The sequence below is a fragment of the Pagrus pagrus genome, assembly GCF_965226575.1.
Source record: "Pagrus pagrus genome assembly, chromosome: 9".
NCBI lineage: Eukaryota > Metazoa > Chordata > Actinopteri > Spariformes > Sparidae > Pagrus > Pagrus pagrus.
In genome coordinates this window covers 4,603,428-4,624,143 of record NC_140193.1, presented here as the reverse complement: position 1 = coordinate 4,624,143, position 20,716 = coordinate 4,603,428, and the positions used below count along the sequence as shown (strand labels likewise).

At 41.1% G+C, this 20,716-nt stretch overlaps 2 protein-coding genes across 4 annotated transcripts in view; one reads left to right on the top strand and one right to left on the bottom strand.

Moving 5' to 3' along the window:
* Positions 1–5,825, top strand: part of cUnh2orf69 (chromosome Un C2orf69 homolog) — a 38,884-nt gene extending 33,059 nt beyond the window's left edge. For all 3 annotated transcript variants that reach the window (XM_084362053.1, XM_084362052.1, XM_084362051.1), the window contains 2 exons: positions 185–423; positions 870–5,825. In XM_084362053.1, the coding sequence (XP_084218179.1) occupies positions 185–423; positions 870–1,347 (717 nt within the window). In that variant the 3' untranslated portion in view covers positions 1,348–5,825. The remainder of the gene's footprint in view (positions 1–184; positions 424–869) is intronic.
* On the bottom strand, positions 5,636–19,844 carry stk17b (serine/threonine kinase 17b (apoptosis-inducing)). The gene is made up of 7 exons (XM_084362050.1): positions 19,278–19,844; positions 13,904–14,116; positions 12,672–12,810; positions 11,194–11,320; positions 10,807–10,855; positions 9,605–9,784; positions 5,636–9,514 (listed from the first exon to the last, which is right to left on the bottom strand). The coding sequence occupies exons 1-7, from the start codon at positions 19,397–19,399 to the stop codon at positions 9,307–9,309; spliced, it is 1,038 nt and encodes a 345-aa protein (XP_084218176.1). The 5' UTR covers positions 19,400–19,844; the 3' UTR covers positions 5,636–9,306.
* Between the last annotated feature and the right edge of the window lie 872 nt (positions 19,845–20,716).

The following is a 20,716-nucleotide window of genomic DNA, read 5'->3' as shown; positions in this document are numbered from 1 at the left end:
AATCATTGCAGCTCGACATTTCTTTATCTGAGTAGTTTTATTGAGCTGCATTGGAAATATCTTTGATGAAAAAAGCTGACATGTTGAATATTCCCCCCACTCGTCATATTTTCATGTTGTTCCAGAGTGTAAAAGTCGTGTCCTGCAGCTTTAAACCGTCTCCTTGTGTTTGTTGTCGGTGCAGAACTTCCAGGACGAGATGTCTGTGCAGCCTGAAGGGGCTCAGTGGCTCTGCTGGAGTCTGGAGCAGGTCGCCCTCACTCTGGGCCGTCGTTTCCCCGACCGACACATCTGGGTGGTCCGAGCCTCCCGCATGTACCTGCACAAGTTCAGCTGCTACCACAACTTCGTGGAGAGCAACATGTTCGGGGCCCCGGAGCACTCGTCGTACTCACCTGAGTCTGGAGCGTTTCGACACCTCAGGTTTGTTTGATTCTTTCTTAAATGGCACATTTCATGCAGAATGCTCTTTATTGTTGTTGTTTTCAACTTGCTGTGTTTAACCTGCATTTGCATTTGGCCACTTGAGGGCAGCAGAAACTAGTCTTGAACACTTCACATTATCACCTTTTAAGTTGATACAGGATGTTATGTTGGCAAATTGTTGCTTATTCACACATCCAGTAGACACTGCTCTACATCATCATTCATTCAGAGTTGTGTTTATGTCCACATGATGACTGTTCATCAATGCTGACCTTTCTTTTAGCTCTCATTTTGTTCTCCACTTACTCTTAGGAAAATAAACTCTCACCATCATCTAATATGACCGTGGAGCAGAATCATCACCTCAACCTTGTGAGCTTTATTAAATCAGAGTTTACTGTGTGGTGATTGTGTTAAAACGGTCTGGATGTCTCTGATCACAGGTCTCTGCTGAGCCACGGCATGGAGCGAGCCAACCTACCAAACCCCCTCCAGCCACAGGGAGGCGCTGACAGCGTCCCCTCAGGGTTTTCGCTGACGCTGGTGGGCTTCAGTAAAGGCTGCGTGGTCCTGAACCAGATGGTGTACGAGCTATCCGGAGCCCGCGCCGACCCGCAGCTGTCTCACTTCATTAAACGCATCGCCGACATGTACTGGCTGGACGGCGGCCACCCGGGAGGCAGCGAGACCTGGGTGACGGACAAGCAGGTGTTGAAGGAGCTCGTCTCCAGCGGCGTGTCGATCCACGCCCACGTGACCCCGTACGAGGTGTGCGACCCGATGAGGGCCTGGGTGGGCCGCGAGTACGGGTACTTCATCAAGACCCTGGAGGAGTTCGGAGCCTGTCCCAGTAAGAAGCTGCACTTCGAGGACGAGCCCCCGTCCATCGAGAACCACTTCAGGGTCATCCAGGAGTTCTGAGTCCGAGCTGATCGCCTGAACGTCTCTGAGCGCTGTAGATAATTTACCCAGAGTACAGAGTGAGTGTCTTAATCGCTGGTCTTACCTCATCCTTCTGTGATTTAAGGGCTCAGAGTTTAGAGCGTTTGACAGATGATGGTGACTTTTACTGCTAAATGCACTTGATCCGATTTGAATGATCCTCTCCTTGTGGCCACGAGGAGGAACATGCAGGTATGAAAATGGTCTTCCTCCTTATTTATTCTTTAGGCTGAATATCACCTTTTACCTTTGATTCTGTCTCTGAGTGGCTGCAGAGCTGCTGAAACATGAGTGATTCATGTTGTCTCAGTTGGAGGGAATGACTTTAATGTCCGTAATGTAACATAAAGTGTAATATTGTGACTTTCTGCTATGATTTTAATCTTAACGTCTGTTTGCCTGAAGCAGAGCAGCTTTTTACATTCTCCTCATACCTGCACGTGTTGAGCTACTTTTAGACGAGTGAATGTTTGAACGTCTGAACTTTAAACTTTCAGACTTCATCAGTCGGACTCTCAGCGGTGATTCTTGATTGTATTTAAAACGCGTGGCCGGTTAATTATTTAATAATTACTTTGTCAGAACGTTTAGAAATATAGTTCTGTTGTCATTCCTTCAGTTTGATCCCAGTAGTGGATTTTTCACTAATAGTTTCTTTTTCTGTTTAGCTGAAGAGTTTCAGTTAACAACACAATCTCACCTCAAGGTCCATTTAGTAACTGTTCTGAGCTTTGGTTCGTATCACGTGATCTTTGTCGAGCTGCTTTAAACTCCATCACGTGAACCTTGAGGTGAGATTTTCTAGATTAAAAATAATTTGTTAAACTAGTTATTAACACTTTTCTTGTTATTGCACTTAAAAAAACAAAAAACAACTGACGTTAATTTGCTCTGTTTGATTGGATCTTTTTCTCACCTGTTGTACATTTTTGCGTTGAAAATACACCAAATTATCTTGGACTTTAAAATGAGAGGTTTCAGGTTAAAATCAATATCAGAAATGCCTCTGATACGGACTAAAATGCTGGATGGCGTAATCGATTACTGATCTAATCCATGTAATTTATTAGCATCAAAATGGGACCCTGCTTCTCTCCAGCAGCTTCCGTACACCTGTATGCAATTTAACGTAGTTTTCACCAATATCCATAAACAACAAGCCACTTGTTAGCAAACATTAATTTGTTGATATTTGTGTTCTTTTGTCGTTCTGACTGTCAAACTAGATGATGAAAGAAACGTATATAACATTTACTCTAATATTGAAGCAGGTCGAACGATAGCAGTCGTATCTCATTCAAACCGGGTTTAAATAAAAGTATATAAATATAATTTTAACGCACTGGTATCAGATTTACGGAAACCCTGAGGGGCAAGTGAGGACTTTCTGGTGAGCCAAGTCGAAAGTGATCTCAATTATTTTCACTGCTGTGACTGGAGAGCTGAAGAAAAAAGGTTTGCCACATAATCTCTCCAAGTCCCGCCATTTTTTCATCTGTAAAAAAAATCACTTTTTTTTCCTGGGGATTTTTTTCATATGATAAAACATGTTTTTCCTCGATATTTGAGAAACCAAATAGGAAAAAAAAAATTTGTGGGAGATTTTTTTCCATGCTTGAATTTTCTTCTTTCACATGTGAAAACATGCAAAACCAAACATTTTGTGGGAGAATTTTTTTTTTCCCCCCCGAACTTTTTTTTTCGTGTGATTAAATGCAAAAAACATACATGTATACTAATACATGTGACACCAAATGGAAACCAAACATTTTGTGGAAGAATATTTATTTTTTCAAGTCTGGGAAAAAAAAAAAAAAAAAAAAATCCCACGAGAACTTTTTTTTCCCCCTAGGAGAACTTTTAATTTTTTCATCTGATACATGGAAATGGAAAACAAACATTTTGTGTAAGAATTTTCTTTTTTTCAAGTCTGAAAAAAAAAAAAAAAAATCCCAGGAGATTTTTTTTTTCATGTGTGAAAAAAACGTTTATTCACTAGAATTTTTTTATTCGACGTGTGTGAAACAAAGTGAAAATAACTTTGGTAGGAGAATGTTTTCACGTGTGACACTTTTTTCCCCACTAGGAGAACATTTTATTTTTTCATCTGTGAAAACATGCGAGAACTTTTCTATCTTAGCAAACACATTAAAAAAATTCACGTGTGAAATGGAATTATTTCCCCTGCAAGGAGATTTTTGTTTCATGTGTGAAACCTTTTTTTTTTTTTTAGTTTTTCCTACATTTATGAAACCAAATGAAAAAAAGTTCCAAAGTTTTGGAGGAAGAATTTTTTTAATCTTTGAAAATATGTGAAAAACTTTTTTTCTCAGGTGAAATTTTCTTTCTATTTTTTTTCCATGTGTGAAAACATGCCAAACATTTTTTTCCAGAATTGTTCTCCCTGATACGTGTGACACCAAATGGAAACCAAATATTTTGTGGAAGAATTTTTATTTTTTTCAAGTCTGAAAAACTTAACTTATCTCCAGCAGAACTTTTTCTTTTTCATGTGTGAAAACTTTATTTTCACTAGAACTTTTTTTTCCTAAATGTGTGAAGCCATTTTTCTGTTTTTTTTTCACGTGTTAATCAGATCCCCCCCGCAGGATAATTCTTTTAGGCAGATTTTTATTTCATATGTGAAACTAATTGAAAAACAAAGAACACACAAAAAAGTTTTGGCTGTTTTTTTCTCTACAAAAAAATTGCTGTGAGGAGGTTTATTTTTTAACATCTGAAACTGATCTTTCAAAACACATTAAAAAAAAAAAAAATTCCCGTGTAAAATGGAATTACTTCCCCCCAGGGAGCTTCTTGTTTCATGTGTGAATTTTTTTGTGTGTGTGTGAAAAAGATTTTTTATCCGCTGGAGAATTTTCTTCTATCATGTGTGAAAACATGCCAAACATCCCCCCCCCAGTATGTGTGAAACCAAACGGAAACCAAACATTTTGTGGAAGATTTTTTATTTTTTCAAGTCTGAAAAACATCACACATGAAACTAAAATCTCCTTGGGTGGGAAATAATTCCCTTTCACACGTGAATTACAGATCAGTTACAGACGTTGAAAAGATTGCCGTGAGAATGTTTATTTTTTAAGTCTCAAACCTTTTTTATTTTTACCCCAGGAGATTTTTTTTTTCATGTATGAAAACATACAAGAACTTTTTCTATATTTATGAAACCAAATGAAGAAAAAAAAAGTTTTGCCAGGAGTTTTTTTTTTTGTGTGTGTTAAATTGAATTTTTCTCTCCCAGTATTGTGTGAAAACATTTTCTTTTTTCAGGATAAGTTATGTGTGAATCCAAAAGAAAAAAACTGAAAAAAAAATTTCTCACAGCAGGCAGGAGACCTTTTTCATGTGTGAAGTTTTTAAAAACTTTTTTGTGTGTGAAACCAAATGGGGAAAAAAAAAAGTTTTGGCAGCAGATTTTTTTTGTGTTAAATGGATTTGTGTTTCCACAGCAGAATATTTTTTGTGTCAAAACATGTGAAAACAAAGCTTTTCTTCTGTGTGTGAAACCAAGTGAAAAAAAAGGAGAATTTAAGGCTCATTTAAACACGAGCAAACATTATTTAGATCAGAAATAATTTCGATAAAGAAAAAATCCTCACTTGCCCTTCAGGGCTTCCGTACAGATCGGTTCTCAGCATTGGCAGATACACAAGTTCAAGAACTGGGACGGGAAAACAGGATCAGAACATCTGTGGTTAAAATTAAACAAGTTGGAAAGATGAATTAACAAGAAATCTCTCATCAGTTGTTTTTTGCTTTGTCATTGTGGCAGAAATGCACATTTTATACGGTACTTTCTGTTTACTGCAATATGTAAAAGTACAAATACTTGCTAGTTGTATGGGAATGTGGCAGCATGTGTGTTAATCTGTGTACGATGTATTCCAGTCTGATCTCTGTGAGCTTACATACAGTAGCATCTTTGCACTAAGCTGACGGCTGTAACTCGTTCTGCTGAATGTAACTTCAGATCATTCCATGTTTGCTCCTCGCTGTCTGTTGTGCTGTTTAAAAACCCGACGAGGGCGAAGATGAACTTTTTTTAAAAGGTTTGTAGCAGGTGTTCAGCCAAGGTAACATGAAATATTGTTAATTATCTGCCTGTTAATTGGTGTGCATGTCACTATGCTGTTTGTCCTGTTAACCAAAGATGGAGAGCAGTTTGTCAGCAGGTGGCAGCAGAGTGTGAAAACAGTCTGTTCTGCAGCAAAAGACTCAAAAACAAGACATGAAACACTCCATCAGATATTTTCTACAACCTTTAATGAGCTTTTTCAGTTTGCTTTGTGATGCTTACATATTAGCCTGCAGTTGATCAGAATACAATACAGATTATGTTTCTTTTTTTTTTTTTTTAGTCATTTCAGATGCAATCAGAATGCTCATACATTAAAAAAATATAAAATGCAAAATAAACAAACATCTCATGAACATTTCGTTGTGCTTGTGGCTGCTGGTTTGACTCCAACCTACAGTTTCCTTCAGTCTCACACGACAAACAGGAATGTTGGCTGACACCAGTCGCCTGATGTCACCGCTGCAGCTGCTCCGCGGCTCGACGATGACGGCCTGAACGTCGCTCAGACTGGTAGCTGCTGAGGATAACAGTACAATAGGTGTACAAAATAACAAGATCAGCGGCGCAGCATCAGTCATGTTCAAGTGACAGACGGACAATGCCGGCAAACGCGGCGCGTTCGAGCGAGATCCCTGACGTCACTGCAGAACGAGTCCATCTCCTCTCGAGGTTCAGCTGCGAGTCAAGTTTTAAAATCTTGTTTTTACAACGGGAACAGGAAAAAGAAGCTAAACCTGTATCTGAGAAACTTCCTGTTTCAAGTGACATCATTTCAGCCTGGATCGAGATTATTTCAAGACGCCGACACCTGAAAGAAACTGAGATGAAGCAAGATTCAAGCTTATTTCGTTACAGATACACCTCCCAGCTGTTTCTGCAGCAAGCGCGAGTAGAATCTGCTGACTGGCTGAGATGAAAATCTTCCAGTCTGGAAGTATGACAGCATACAGATGAGAGCATGGCCGTGGCTGGAGACGCCCAGCTCCGACACAAAGGCCGTTGTTTTGTACCAGCTGCTGACGACAACAAACAAACACACAGTGTGGTCCGACTCTGTTTGGCCCCTCGCAACAAGAAGAGGAATGTTTCACTGGAGGTTTGACAGCGATCAGAATCTGCACTTTAAGGAGGCGAGGTCGTCTCAATGGAGGCAAATCCTGTGAATCAATAGCACCTCGTCACACAGCGGTTCTCTAAGCTTCTGCTCTTTATACACTGAAATCATTATTTACACTTTCATCGCCTAAAAATCCTCTCACGTCTACGTATCTTAACTCCCAACATCACAACTTAAAGGAATCGTTCAACATTTTGGGAAATATTTACCAAAGATGAACTATTCCTTTGCGCTTCCTACAATACTGACCCAATCCTAACGCCATCCAAGTATTTAAAGGAGCAGTTTGCACAAAAATGAAAATTCAGTCATTATCTCCTCATGCCGAAGAAAAGTCAGGTGAAGTTTCGTAGTTCACAACATTTCTGGAGCTTCACAGCAAAACGGCGCTGCAGCGTTCTCCTAAACAGCTGAAGCAGCTCGGGAAAACAAAAACAAAATGGCTCCATACAGCTCGTCAGGTGTAGTCCAAGTTTCCAGAAGCTCTGAGATCCCAAATTGATTTGAAAAGACATTATTTACACCTGTTTTGAAGCAGAAATCGTCGTTGTTGCCGCTGAGCTAAAAGCGTTACACACCCTGTCAGGAGGGACAGCACAAACTAAGATGCACCAACATTTGTTTTATTTATTTTTGGACAGAAATCCACCAGTGAGTGTTCACTACACACCCACAGCACGGAGCGAGTCAACGGAGAGGGTTGGATTAACATGACCAGTGATTAGCCACAGTCATAGATCAATGACATCCAGGAAAAGACACTGGAACCATATTTATTTATATATATTAGCACTGTTGCAGGAATATTAGAAGATGTAGCGTTGGCGTCATCAGAGGCACTCGTCGCTGCAAATTCAGCAACTGTTCTGTTCTGTTTAAGCTCATAAACCCACCTGAGAGTGCACGCTAACACTTTTAGCTTAGCAGCTACAGTGAAGATTTCGGCTCCTAAAAGAGTAAATAACTTCTTCTCAAATCAATTTGGGACCTCGGGGCTTCTGGAGACTTGGATTTACACCGGACGACTTGTGAGGTGACATTTCGGTCCCCAGCCGCTTCAGTTGTTTATGAGAATCTTGCAACGCTGTTTTGCTGTGAAGCTTCAGAAATGCTTTGTGGACTACAACACTCCACCCAACTCTCCATCCACATTGTGCTGAGTCAATAATGACTAAATCTTTATTTTTCGGGTGAACTGTTGCTTCAAAAGAACATCTTACATCATTTCCAAAATGTCAAACTATCCCTTTAAACGCTTCTTTTCTCGCCTGACACATCCCAAACTCCATCAAACACTTTAATCATCTTCCTCCTTCTGACTCAACCATCTGACTCACTTCCACGTTCGCTTTACTTCCCAGCACCACCTTAGATCCTCTTTCCTTTCATCCACTTGATCCTCTGCGGTCAAACATCTCCATTTATTTCTCATTAACAGCATCATCTTGTTTTAAATAAACACCTTAATCATCTGAAGTCTCCCGACGTAATCACAACACTTCCTTATAAGACACGTGAGCACATTATTTACATAAAAATATAAAGTATGAGTCCAGCACATAAATAATAATAATAATAATAATAATAATAATAATAGGCCTCTAACATTAAGAATACACAACACAGTGAGCGGAGAGTGAGCAGCATGCCCTGAGATGAAAACAACAGGAATAAATCACTTCAGGCGCCCGGACCCGACAGAACGAGAGTAGCTTTATAAAGACGGCACACTGAATGGCTTTGGTGAACCTCTCAGACTTTTATAAATACTTCTGAACGTGTGCTTATGAAGTAAGAAGTGCTAGAAGTGCTGCCAGCTAACAAAGAGGAACCAGCAGCTCGCTGGGGTGAGGACATCATTTTGAGTAAGAGCGGGTGTGGCGGGTGAACGGTGGCGTGACTCACCGAGTGTCTGAGCCGTTACAGTTTGAAGTTTCTATCTCAAAATGACATGAATATGAAGATTTGTTGCAGTTTAAGCCGATAAACGTGATAATAACCTGAACACAGACAGCCTCTCAGTTCTTTGGAGGGGGAATGAATGTAAATCTAAAACCCTGAGCTAGTTTTAAACACTTGTGCTACTGCAGACGTGGAGAAAATGAAAGTTTGACTCTGAGGGAAACATAACGAGGAATGTAACGAAGCTTCCCGTCTCCCTTCTGGCTGTTTTTCAGCTTGAACGCGAGTTACAGCAACGACGCAGGTAGAACGAGATGGAGCTGTGACACAGACGGCACAATGCAAATAAGGATGTTATCACACTTCCTCATTACAGAGAAACTCAGTTCTGCTGAAGCACAAGTGCAACTCGACACTAAGGACACTTCTGAGTTTTAAGGCAGAGCGTCGTTAACTTTAAGGTCTTGTGAGAAAATTAAGAGACGTGTTGCATAGATTTCCCTACAAATACTCCACTAGCCTTCATCATCACAGGAACTTTTTAGAGATTTTAACAATCAATCGTATTAAATACTTCAGGTTAAACACGCTGCATTAATCGCGACATACTGTACAATTTTCACACTTTTTAACAGCGGTGATCAGAAACAGATCTCAGAATATTTAGCTGGTTATCTTTGGTCTGAGTGGTCGATCTTCTGCAGATTAGTGGAATATAAACATCATAAGTACTTTGAGTGGTGGGCAGCAGTCAGCTGGTACTCTGGAGGCTTAAAAGACGTTAAAAGCTCCCCTCTCTCCCCTTTGAGATTCGACTTTCTCAAAAGCCACCGTCTACAGCAGCCGGCGTTTCCTCGTCCAAGCGAGACCTTTTTGCGTGAGAGTGAGGCGACTCCAGGATGTTCTCCTTGTTGGCCCACTTGGCGCCGCAGCTCCTCGTGCGGGTGGTGGCGGTGGGGTCGGGGCTCAGATAGAACTGCTGCCACAGCCAGGGGTGTCTCATGCACTCTGCAGCGCTGGGCCGGTCCCTGAGGTCCAAACACAACGGAAACACTCAGAATCCATTTTGATTTCGTTTAAATATAATATGTGACCGTTCAGACACCGTCTCTACTCACTCGGGAGCTTTGACCAGCAGCTTGCGGATGAAGTCCACAGCCAGCTCTGACACTCTGGAGAAGGACTCCCTGCTGTAGTCCACGTTGACCTGGGACACGTTCAGAAACGTCTCCTGCTTGTCGTCTCCGGCGAACGGAGACTCGCCCGTCACCAGCATGTAGGCGATCACACCCACACTCCTGAGGAACACACACACACACACATGAATGAAGGAGACGGGCTGAGTACCAGAGGCCACACGAGGTCTTCAGTTATTAATTCTATGAGAAACAAGTCCTGCTTTCATCATTTCACTGAGAACAAAGGTGATCATTAAAATAATTATCCAGACTGTAAACAGCCATTAGCGTGGCAGAGTTTGTTTGTGGTTTGTGGCTTTACACACTGAAATGGATCGGCTTCAGTTTCATTTACAAATCATCTGGTTAAAAACCCGACAGACCCTCTGACGGTTACAGTGACTAATGGAGGGGTCAGAGGCAGACGGGTATAACGGCCCGGGTCCATATACAGGCAGACAAGTGCTGGCTGTGCGCTGAGGGAAAAAACACTGCACGTTGGTTTTGATTGACAGCTGCTAACGCTATGGTAACTGAGGGCATGACGACACAGCTAATAACAAGCTCAACATTCAGTGTACAGACAGTCTGCTCCCTAAAATGGACTTTTCTGTCTCCGTTATCAAAGTTTCCGCCTGATAAAGCTCAGGACAGACACACACAGCCAGAACAAGCTTCTCCTCGAGTCCCAACCGACCTAATAACTGATTGTTTGCCTGAAAAGACGCCACCGGCTCCTTTCTGAGAAGTTGAGAGATTTTCAACTCAAGGCACTCGGAGCACTCTGAAAAAGACACTGGCGCTAAGAAAGAAACGCTGTGTGGACACGAGCCCTGACTGGATTTATTTTAGAAATCACGTGTCCTTTTGGCAACAGAAAGAGCTCATCAAGAGCTTTTACTTTATAAATGTAGTCTAACTAATTATTGCCCAAAATATCTTAAGTTCTTACTCAAAACCAGAAGAGCTCACACTGAACTCTGATCGATTTGGCGTCAAAATGATCAAAGTGCACTTATGACAATAAAAACTAATAACCTGTAGGCGTCTGCTTCTCACCCCTCCAATCTTTCTTTAAATCACCACAACGAAAACATCCTCCAACATAAATTCACTGCAGGTTTTGCAAAAAATGGCCTCACCATAAGTCAGTGGCTGTTGTGATTGGCTCATAATTCAGGATCTCTGGAGCTGAAAAGAAAAACATGAAAGAAGAAGTCAGGTTTCATTCAATATCACAAGAATGTCTTTGTGTAATTTCCTGTATTGTCTCATATCTCATGTTGTTGTTTTTCTCCCATCCTGACATTTAAGTAAAGACTTTCTGTTGTGCGTTTACTAGTGTTTTCATCCACACAGCGTTTCATTAAGCACAAACTGACTGATAATTAACTGCTGATCATCTGTGAGTTTTTCACCAGACCAACACCAGATAGAGTTCACTCTTCACTTTAATGTGGTTTTGTGCAGGTGATATCCTGCCTCGTGTGTCTGAGTAATCGCACTGTGTTTTATGAACATCACCTTACCCACGTATTCAGGCGTGCCAAGAATCTCTCTGAGCTCTCCGACCGCGCCCAGCCTGCGTGCCAGACCAAAGTCTACGATCTTAATATCTCCCGGAGGAGACAGGCTGGTCAGGAGGATATTCTGCGGCTGAGAAACAAAGGAGGAAACACGGAGTGAACGTCATGTCGAAAGCAGAACTTCTGGAAATATGAGACGTACTTTGAACTTGTGCTCGACACATTAAATCTCTTTGAACACTTAATCATGTTTTGTCCTTGCGACGAGAGGTGTTTAACTTTCTCTAAGTACTGTTAACAGGATTATTTGTTCAAGTGCTGGAAATATATCGACCACATGACACTGTAGAAACATTAAACACTGGCATTATTGAGTTATTGCATCATCGTACAGAAGAGGAGAACGTACAGTACGGCTGAGTTTGTGCTTGTTTTGTTCTGTTTGCACAGGTTTGGATGTCGATCAGCACAAACAGTCACAACTGGTCATGTTAGACTCACGGCCAGAGTTTACACTGGTGTTACTGCAAATGTCTTGTTGTCAGATAAAACCTTTATTTTTACAACCTGCTGGTAAATTTAGAGATGCCTGACATCGATTGCTTTCAGTTGATACTGATAACCAGTAATTATCTGCTTCTCATGACTGATACTGACATGATCGGCGATAAGTACGTGTTTTAAAAATCACGTATTGAGCAACGATGGAGAATTTAACATCCCATAACACCAAGATGTCCTCCTTACTCTTCTGCTGTCTTTATTGCTGAATCGCAAACCAACTGTAAAAGTGTGTAGATTTGCTTTTGTTTATGCAAATATGACATTAACAGTGCATGTTTGTGTGTTGTTGTGTTGTTGTGGGTCTGGGGGGAGTCCTGCGGGGCTTTTCCACCGGCACTTTTGGCAGCGCTGATTTGCTTTTTCATGACCAGTTTAACCTCGCCGTGTTGCGCCGAGCCAAGCTAATCAGAGGGGTAAAAGTGTACTTGTAGTTGTGTCAGAGTTGAAACATTTCCTAGTTTTGCTGCTTCATAATAAAAGCTTTACAATAACGACATAATGAGGGGCTTTTATCGTTTCAGGAAATCCCTGCTGCGCTGAGTCAAACTGAGCTGAGTCGGTACAAGTGTATGGAAAAGCCCCGCTGAAGGGAGGAGGTGGAATTTTTGAATTTTTCAAGGAGTGGTTGAATGTTGCAGGAGTGGTGTAAAAATCACCCGTATGACACCTCTGAGTCGAGCTTCCCCTGTTTGCCCTGTGTGAAGGTTTCTGTTGCCACCTACAACTCTGAGCTCTGAGCGCCACTGTGACACGAAAAAAGGAAATTGGGGTTTTCTCGTGCACAAAAAGGGAATTCACAGCCGAGCACTTAAGGGGCGAGTTTGTGGTGAAGCAGTGAGTGGACATGTAAAAATAGACTCCCTCGGCTCCAGCTTCACTTCCTGTGTGTGTGTGTGTGTGTGTGTGTGTGTGCAGACCTTCAGGTCTAAGTGCACCAGGTTGCTCTGATGGAGGTAGTTGACTCCCTCCAGTGTTTGCCAGATCAGACGAGTGATCTGGGCCTCTGGCAGCAGCTCGTCAGACACACAGTGGTCAAATATCTCTCCACCCGCCGCGCTGTGCAAAGATAAAACACACACACTGTAAATACACAAATACACACACACACACTGTTCAGGTAAAATATCAGACACTTTCAACGGGAGAAACAGAAACATGGTGTATTCATGAACTGCTGGGTTTCCTGGTGGTTTCAGTGGCCAACCCTCAGTCAGAAGGTCGCTGGTTTGATCCTGCGTGTCCCAGCGAAGTGTTATTGAGCAAGAAATCAACCTCAACCCAACTTCCCGATTACTCACTGGTAAGTACTGTAGGTATGAACGTCAGCCAAAGTCGACACAAAGCCCTAAAATTGTGGCCAGAGTACAAAGTTCATCTTTCAGATTTTATGACATTTCAGGTTAGTCAACTTTGTGTCATTTTCTCTGAGCTCTTATTGAATCGTCCAGGCCGTCTTAGGTCAACAGAGTGAGGTGTTCATGTTGTCTTTGCTTTCAGCGAAGGATTTAAGTGTCTCCAACAACAAAGTATTAAAAGGTGTGGTTAGAAAATCATAGCAAGCCACTTTAACCCTTTCATGCAAGGTGCTCACTACAGTGGACAGAAATCTAGTGAAAGAAAAAACGTAGATCATAGCGACGGATCAGAAGGACAACTGCACTCGTGTTTACAATCTGAGTCTCACATCTAGTTCTGTTTTGATGAAACTAAATAAAACGATCCGCCAGATAAAGGACAGTTCTTTTGAAACGAAACTGATGCAACATGAAAGGTAAAGACATCAGGACATCACGATGCCTCAGGAGATATTTATTCAGGCCATCTTGATTTGGAGTTCCAGCTAAAACTCTTCTGTAATTTAACAAACATGAGACTTTTAGTTTTGAACCGGATCCTGATAGACCTGTTGGGACGAATCAGGATTACATAAAAAGCAGTGAGTGTTGCAGCTCCTGAAGATTAGACAAACAGGACTTTGTCCTTTAACAGGCACTTACAGGATCAAACTGCCGGCCGTGAGCATGTTTTTGCTTGTTTGTGGTAGAAAAAAATTAGTCAGCATAAGTGGTATTAGACCGGTTACGTAATGTATTATATACTGATTCTGAAAAGGTGAAAGAACATGTGACTGGTGCTGCCGTGAACTCACTATTCCAGCACTAAGACGATGTCGTGATCGGTCTCGTAAGCGGCGTGCAGGTTGACCACTCGGGCGTTGTGTCGGGCCATCTCCAGGACGGCCATCTCGTGAGTGACATCGGCCCGGCAGTCACGACCTCGCCTCCTCTTCCGCAGGAACTTGGCTGCAAACACTTTCCCCGTGGCCTTCTCCACGCAGCGCTTCACCACAGCAAACTTCCCCCTGTGAAGCAGAAAAGTGGCAGTTAGCTGCGACCTTCATAAACAAAGTATAAACAAAATCTATAATCCTTAAATTAAACTTCCATCAAGATCTCACACCCCTAATTAGTGTGAGTTACTTTAGTTTGCAGTATATTCACATATGGTTGGGTGTGATGGAGTTTCCCATTATCATCATGTAGCACAATAAAAGTATGAGGATGGAAAATCACATGTTAAGTCGTCACACTGATGTTCGTCACATTAGAGTCATGGGAAATAAGCAGAGGCGGGCTGGGAGCCATCTTGTTAAATATTCACTGCATCTTAATTGCTTTATTATGTGTCAACATGTTTCCACAACACTTTCAAAATAAAACAAAATAAATGATATAAAGTCAAGTTTCTCCTCGCGTTAATGTTTTTGCACGTCATTGTTTGGACAGTGTTTTTTGTCGTGAGTACTGTCACACAGAAAGTGAATGTTACATGGTGAAAAAGCGACAACTTTTATTCTTTTATTTTTGGGAACAAAATTTTGCTCCGCACCAATCATGTCTGTTAAAAGGCAGTTTTTTCTGGCCACTGTCGACAAGTGCTTGCTCAAGGGGGAAATGTTGGGTCTCTGTAAATAATTTAATCAAAGAGTGTGGTCGAGACCCGAGTCATGAGATGACTTTCGTTGTGAATCGGCGCTATACAAATAAAGACGTCAGGTGACAACTCCTGAAAGTGACGGACCTGTATTATACCACAAAAAACACATTATAAAAACAATGTGACAAAGGTCACTTGGGAAACTGATCAAACTGCAGGTTGTGTACATGTTTTTGCTTGTTTGATTGATTGAGACGTCATGTCACAACTCGTGAAAGTGAAACCTGTGAAATGTTTGTTTGTCATCACGCTTTGTTTTATGACAAAAAACACAAATTATAAAAATGTGACACAGGTGACTTGGGATGAGTAACTATGATTACTCTGCACAGACTGAATGCTTTATATGTGGGAACTGAAGCAGTTTTATCCATCTGTGCTCTCTTCAAATCCACCAGACTACTTTTAAAAAAACAGTCATTTTACCTCACAGAAGGTGGGAGTTACTGATGTACATGTTGACATGACACAAAAGACACATATGTGTCTCCTTAGCAATACGTGTGTTAGGGTTAGGTCACTAATTGACTCTCAACTTGTTGTTAGAAGTGGACCTCGGTGCCCTCACTTAAAAAAAACATCCACTTTTTGGCATCCAGCCGATATTTTATGCAGTTCATGGAAACACTTCTCCACAAGGCCTCACAACGAAGGCCACAAAAGAAAATAATCCAAAAATAACCGTAGAGCAACGGCTGTGAAGGTTACGGACCCAGAAGGACTTCTCTTAAAGAATAGAACAATCGAGCTAAACTAATCCTGCCGCTGCAGCACCACCCAGCACTTTACAGTCTTATTTTCATGCATTTGATAAACAAAATGTGTGAATTGCACGAGCTGACAGCAGCGACTGATACTGAGGAAGTCTGGACAGACTTCTGCTTTGTTGAGTGCCTTCCTGTGGTATCTGCCTGGCAGCTGTTTAATCAATAAATGTTCACTCCCCAGCACACTAGTGGAGCAATTTAAGGGTTTGTTGACATGTGGCAGGCATTTTTCTTTATTCCTGACTTTAATTATACAGTTATTAAAAGGAAAAAGTCCAGCAATTTAGTATTGGACTTCAGTTAAGTCATGAGATTTGCAGAGACACAAAAATAGGTCAAAATCAAAGCAGCAGATGTCGATCATTAAACGTGATCATTAAATTTCTAATAATGCAACACAGAAGGGCTGCAATGGTCTATTATCCATTCGTCAATAGAAAGAAAATTAAACACAGACCATTTTGATAATAGATTACATCTTTTTAACCATAAATGTCAAACAGTTGTTGGTTCCAGCTTCTTAAATGTCAGTAAATAAAGAGTGTTTGTGTTTTGGTCTGTTGGCCTTACAAAGAGGAGCAACATGATGATGTCACTTTGAGCTCTGGTGAGTTTTTAGACTAAATGATGAATCGATTACTGGAGAAAATTAACCAGCAGATAAACTGACAAGGAAAATAATCGTTATTTGCAGCCCTACAAATCTGTAGTTGTTCTTGAGACCCTCCCTAATCAGTAGATGTCTGCACCTTTGAAACTTGAGAAGGGTCATGCCATATGACAAAATTAAAAGTGTGGTCTTGCAGCACATCATCTGGGTTATTTCCTCTTGACGAAGCTGTTTCAGAACCGCAGAGGACAGCTGTCGTACAGCTGCTGTTACGGGCTGAATAACACTCCTCATGTTGAGGTAACTCATCTTCATGTATTAAATCGTTCTCCTGCCCCTTCATTACCTCACTGTGCTCCTCTCCTGGCGACCAGAGACACGTCCACCACAAACCAACTGCGTATCAGGTTGTTATGACAACAGCTTCACCTAACAAGCGAGTGGAAACACTGGCGTTTATTTTGAGCTGTTTCTCTGACACACGTGCAATATTTAGCCTTCCTTCAGCTGTGGTTGAGTCGACACCAGAACTCTCGGACTCTTCAGCTTCCTGGATGCTATGCTAACGAGCTAGTCACTAACTCGGACTTTTGGTGCTGGGCAGGAAACATACAGTTGTTTTATAATAGCCGTTTTGCTGTAAACACTAAAGTCTGACTGATACTTGATTTCTGGGTCCTAAAAATAATGCAATACATTTAATTTGACTTTTATTGCATATCCCAACACCCCTAACTAACTTTGAGTCGTGTATATCAGCAGATATACGCACATTTCCTTGCAGTGATCTCTCTAATGTGGTTATCAGACACTTGTGACAGAGAAATGTAACGGACGCCGGATATTTTACAGTTAAGAAGAATAAATGTTATTGTCTGAAATGAAATCAGTGAGCTACAACAGGAGCTCCAGAGTTGGGTGTCACTTATTCCTTTGTCTTTTTAGCACTTTGACTGACTCTTCTCACACTATGCGTTCATTTAATTCGATGGTAATAAAGAAATTACTGATTAATGTTTAACCAAGTCGATATAAAACTGAAAGCTGCAGTTTGACCTGAGAAAACGGGCGACACGAGACATGAGACATAATGTCCCACTGCTAAAGGTCACTTGAATTGACCTAATTAATATTAATTACTTCCAAGGACGAGCAGTTAACTAGAACAAGAGCTGTCCTTATCATCTCCTTGAAATTATTGCACATGTAAACTTCCCTTTTTTCGTCAAATCACACTGAAATACGCGAACAGAAGCGGCCTGTGCCATTTCTTCTTTTCTACAGTCTGGTTTCCACATGTACCCGTTTCTTTCTTCCTGTTTTGACATCTGAATTACACAGCGCACGCCGCATGACACATTACTTCAAACACACCTCAGAGTTCTTAGGATATGACCATCCACCATCAGCTGTTGCCATGGCGCTCACACACACACACACACACACACACACACACACACACACACACACAGTGCCAAACACATGACAAAGGTCTACTGTAGCAGGATGAAGTCAGGTCTCCTGGCACGGCGAGGCTCGTGTGTTCACAGCGGCTGAAGCTTACAGTCCAGAGTCCAAACGCTACGTTAACGCTGGTGTATTGAATTATTTGACTCAGCGCTCTCCAAATAAACATTACAGACAAAACAGACTTGAGGTTATATTATATTAGAACTGGTTAGATGTGATATGTGGTTATTGCATTTTTCATGTCATGTCTAATGCTGTCTGAATCTGTAGTGACGCCGTCTTTCCTAAAGCTTAAAATGACTCAAACTCAAACTGTAAAAACTACTTATTGTCTAATAGGAGGAAAGAAAAAGGAAAATATTCACATTTGAGGAGCTGAATTTCTTAAGAAATTAGTCAAAACTGATTAATCAATACTGAAAATAGTTGGTGATTAGTTTAAAAATCGACAACTAATGTTGTAGCTCTATGAGAACTGGTTAGATAAAAGACATGTTAGTCTTAAAAGGGTATTTTTCAGGTCTGCTTCAAATGTTTCTAGCGTCCGTGTGATGTGTGGTTTCTGTGTTTTTCCTCTCATCTGATCTTAATCTGTAGTCACACTTTAACTTTGGTAAACATCATGCTGTACTTTGTGGTTCTGGCACAAGTGTCATACACTAAGTGAGGATCCAAATAATGATAACTTCCTCGATTAATCGATGAGTTATTTGGTCTGTAAAATGTCAGAAAATGGTGAAAAATTACCTCCTTACATGTCTTGTTTTGTCCACAACTCAAAGATGAGTGTAAAGAAACTAAAAAAAATCACATTTAAGACACTTAATCAAACTTAGTATATCCGTGCACAACGGCTTCTACAGCGTGTGTTGTTTCATCACTCTGTACATGTTTATTTTACAACTACTTATGCCAAATAAAACTTAACAAACAACTCTATCACTCATCAAATATGTATCAACAAAATGACTCAAAAAGTCATTTAAACCTTTGCAAAACTACATAAAAGCAGCAACACAACCCAACAACTGTGTGAACGATGAAATACTGTGGTTTCCTGGAAGGTTTTTAATGTAATATATTACATTTTGAAAGTAACTTGCCCAGCACTGTCTGTCAACATGTACTGACACCCATAAATATATATATATATGTGAATACTTAAAGTATGTAGTAAGAAAATCCACCGACACAGAAGTTAGTCATGTGTAATGTTGTCTAAACCCGTAGTGTCAATGTGGGCTGACGTAAGTGTCACACATACATACAGAATATGATTTATAAAGTGCACTGCAGGGTGCAAAATGATCCAAATGCCTGCTGAGTATTCAAATATCAGCCTTGTTTCCACTTGGCTGGTTGCTGGTGCAAGTCCAGCGCCCTGATATCATCGAGTTGACTGTGATAACAAATGGAAATGTGTGACACACACACTTTAATAAGCTTTTCCTGCACTGTCAGTCAACAGTTTGCACGCTTGTGCAACTGTTTATAGTGTGGTTATGAGCTATTGGAGCAGATATGTTTGTAATGCAGTTAATCCTGTTAATACCAGTTTGACTTCTTATCAACATAGCAGACACTTTCCACACGAATCACAGTAAAATGAGCCTCTAACTGAACTTTAAGGCTCCCTGCAGACAGCAGGGAGACAGTTTTAAACAGTGTGTTTCACTCACCTCCCGAGCTCTCCGGTCATCTCGTACACACTCTCCACGGGCTCCGGGCTGATGGGGGTCTGGATTTCACTGAGCAGCCCCGCGGACAGCCCGCTGCGACTGTCCAGCCGTCTCCGAGACATCGTCCTCTCCCTTCAGGCTTCGGTCCTGCTGCCAGCTGGATGCCCCACCGCGCTTGAACGCTGACGGAAACGAGAGATGAACGACCGCACTGAGCTACGAGGCTAGCTAACGTTAACACCAGCAGCTGCGCTAGAGTTACATGGTAGTGTTAGCTCCGCCGGCTGCCCATGCTAACGCTCCGTGCGGACTCCGGCTAGCTCAACTGACGCTAACTAAGTTAGCTCAACGGTCAATGTCGCGGCTTCAAAAAGTGAATTAAACCGAGTTTCCTCGACTCAAGTGAGGAGAAGCGGTCCGTGTTTAAAATCTAACTCTACAGGTGACTCCAGCCGGGTTACTATCCAGACGAGTGAGCGCTAAGTATCCTAATAAGTCGATCCGGAGAGTTTTCGATCATCTTCACATCCTCTCTGTTTGACACTTTGTCGACACGTCACTGCCCGGCGCATGCGCACTGCGGCTGTGTTTGAATAAAGCGAGGCTGGAGGTATTTGAAGGGAGAGTTTGTACAGGTGAGTCACCTGGAGGCTCTGTGACAGCGGGACAACACCTGGAGGCTCTGTGTGACAGCAAGACAACACCTGGAGGCTCTGTGACAGCAAGAACACACCTGGAGGAGGCTGTTTACACTGACAGCAGAAAGTGAGGCAAGGCTTTCATCAGCATAAGTTCACCCCACACAGCTCTCCAGATCTGGAGGAACACATGTGTCAAGTTTAAATTGATTATCTATATGTTATTGTGATTTTGTTGAGAGGATGGAAGCCCATACCTGCCGGTTAAAGAGGGAAAAAAATCATAAATGTGAGATAGAAAGTCGAAGTTATGAGAGAAAAAGCCATAATAATGACATATAAATTCAAAATTATGAGAAAAAAAATCGAAGTTATCAAAAAAAGGAATCATTCAAAAAGTAATGATCATGAGATTAAAAAAAGTGGAAATTTTGACAACAAAGTCACAATTATGAGATAAAAAGTCAAAATAATGAGAAAAATAATAATTTTGAGATAAAAAAAATGAAATTATAGAAGAGAAAGTCAAAATTATGTGAAAGAAAGTTGCAATTATGATAAGTCATAATTATGAGATAAAATGTCTGAATTATGAGAAAAAAGGTCATAGTTATGGGATAGAAAGTCGTAATTATAAAACAAAATGACTTACTGTACGTCCCATGCTTCTTTACTTCCTATTTTATAATCTTGGCATTGTTTCTCATATTTTTTGATGTTTCACTTAGTATGTTGTTATCATAGTTTAGTTTGTTTTATGTATTTATATTTTTGTCATTTCTAACATTTAATCTAGTTTTT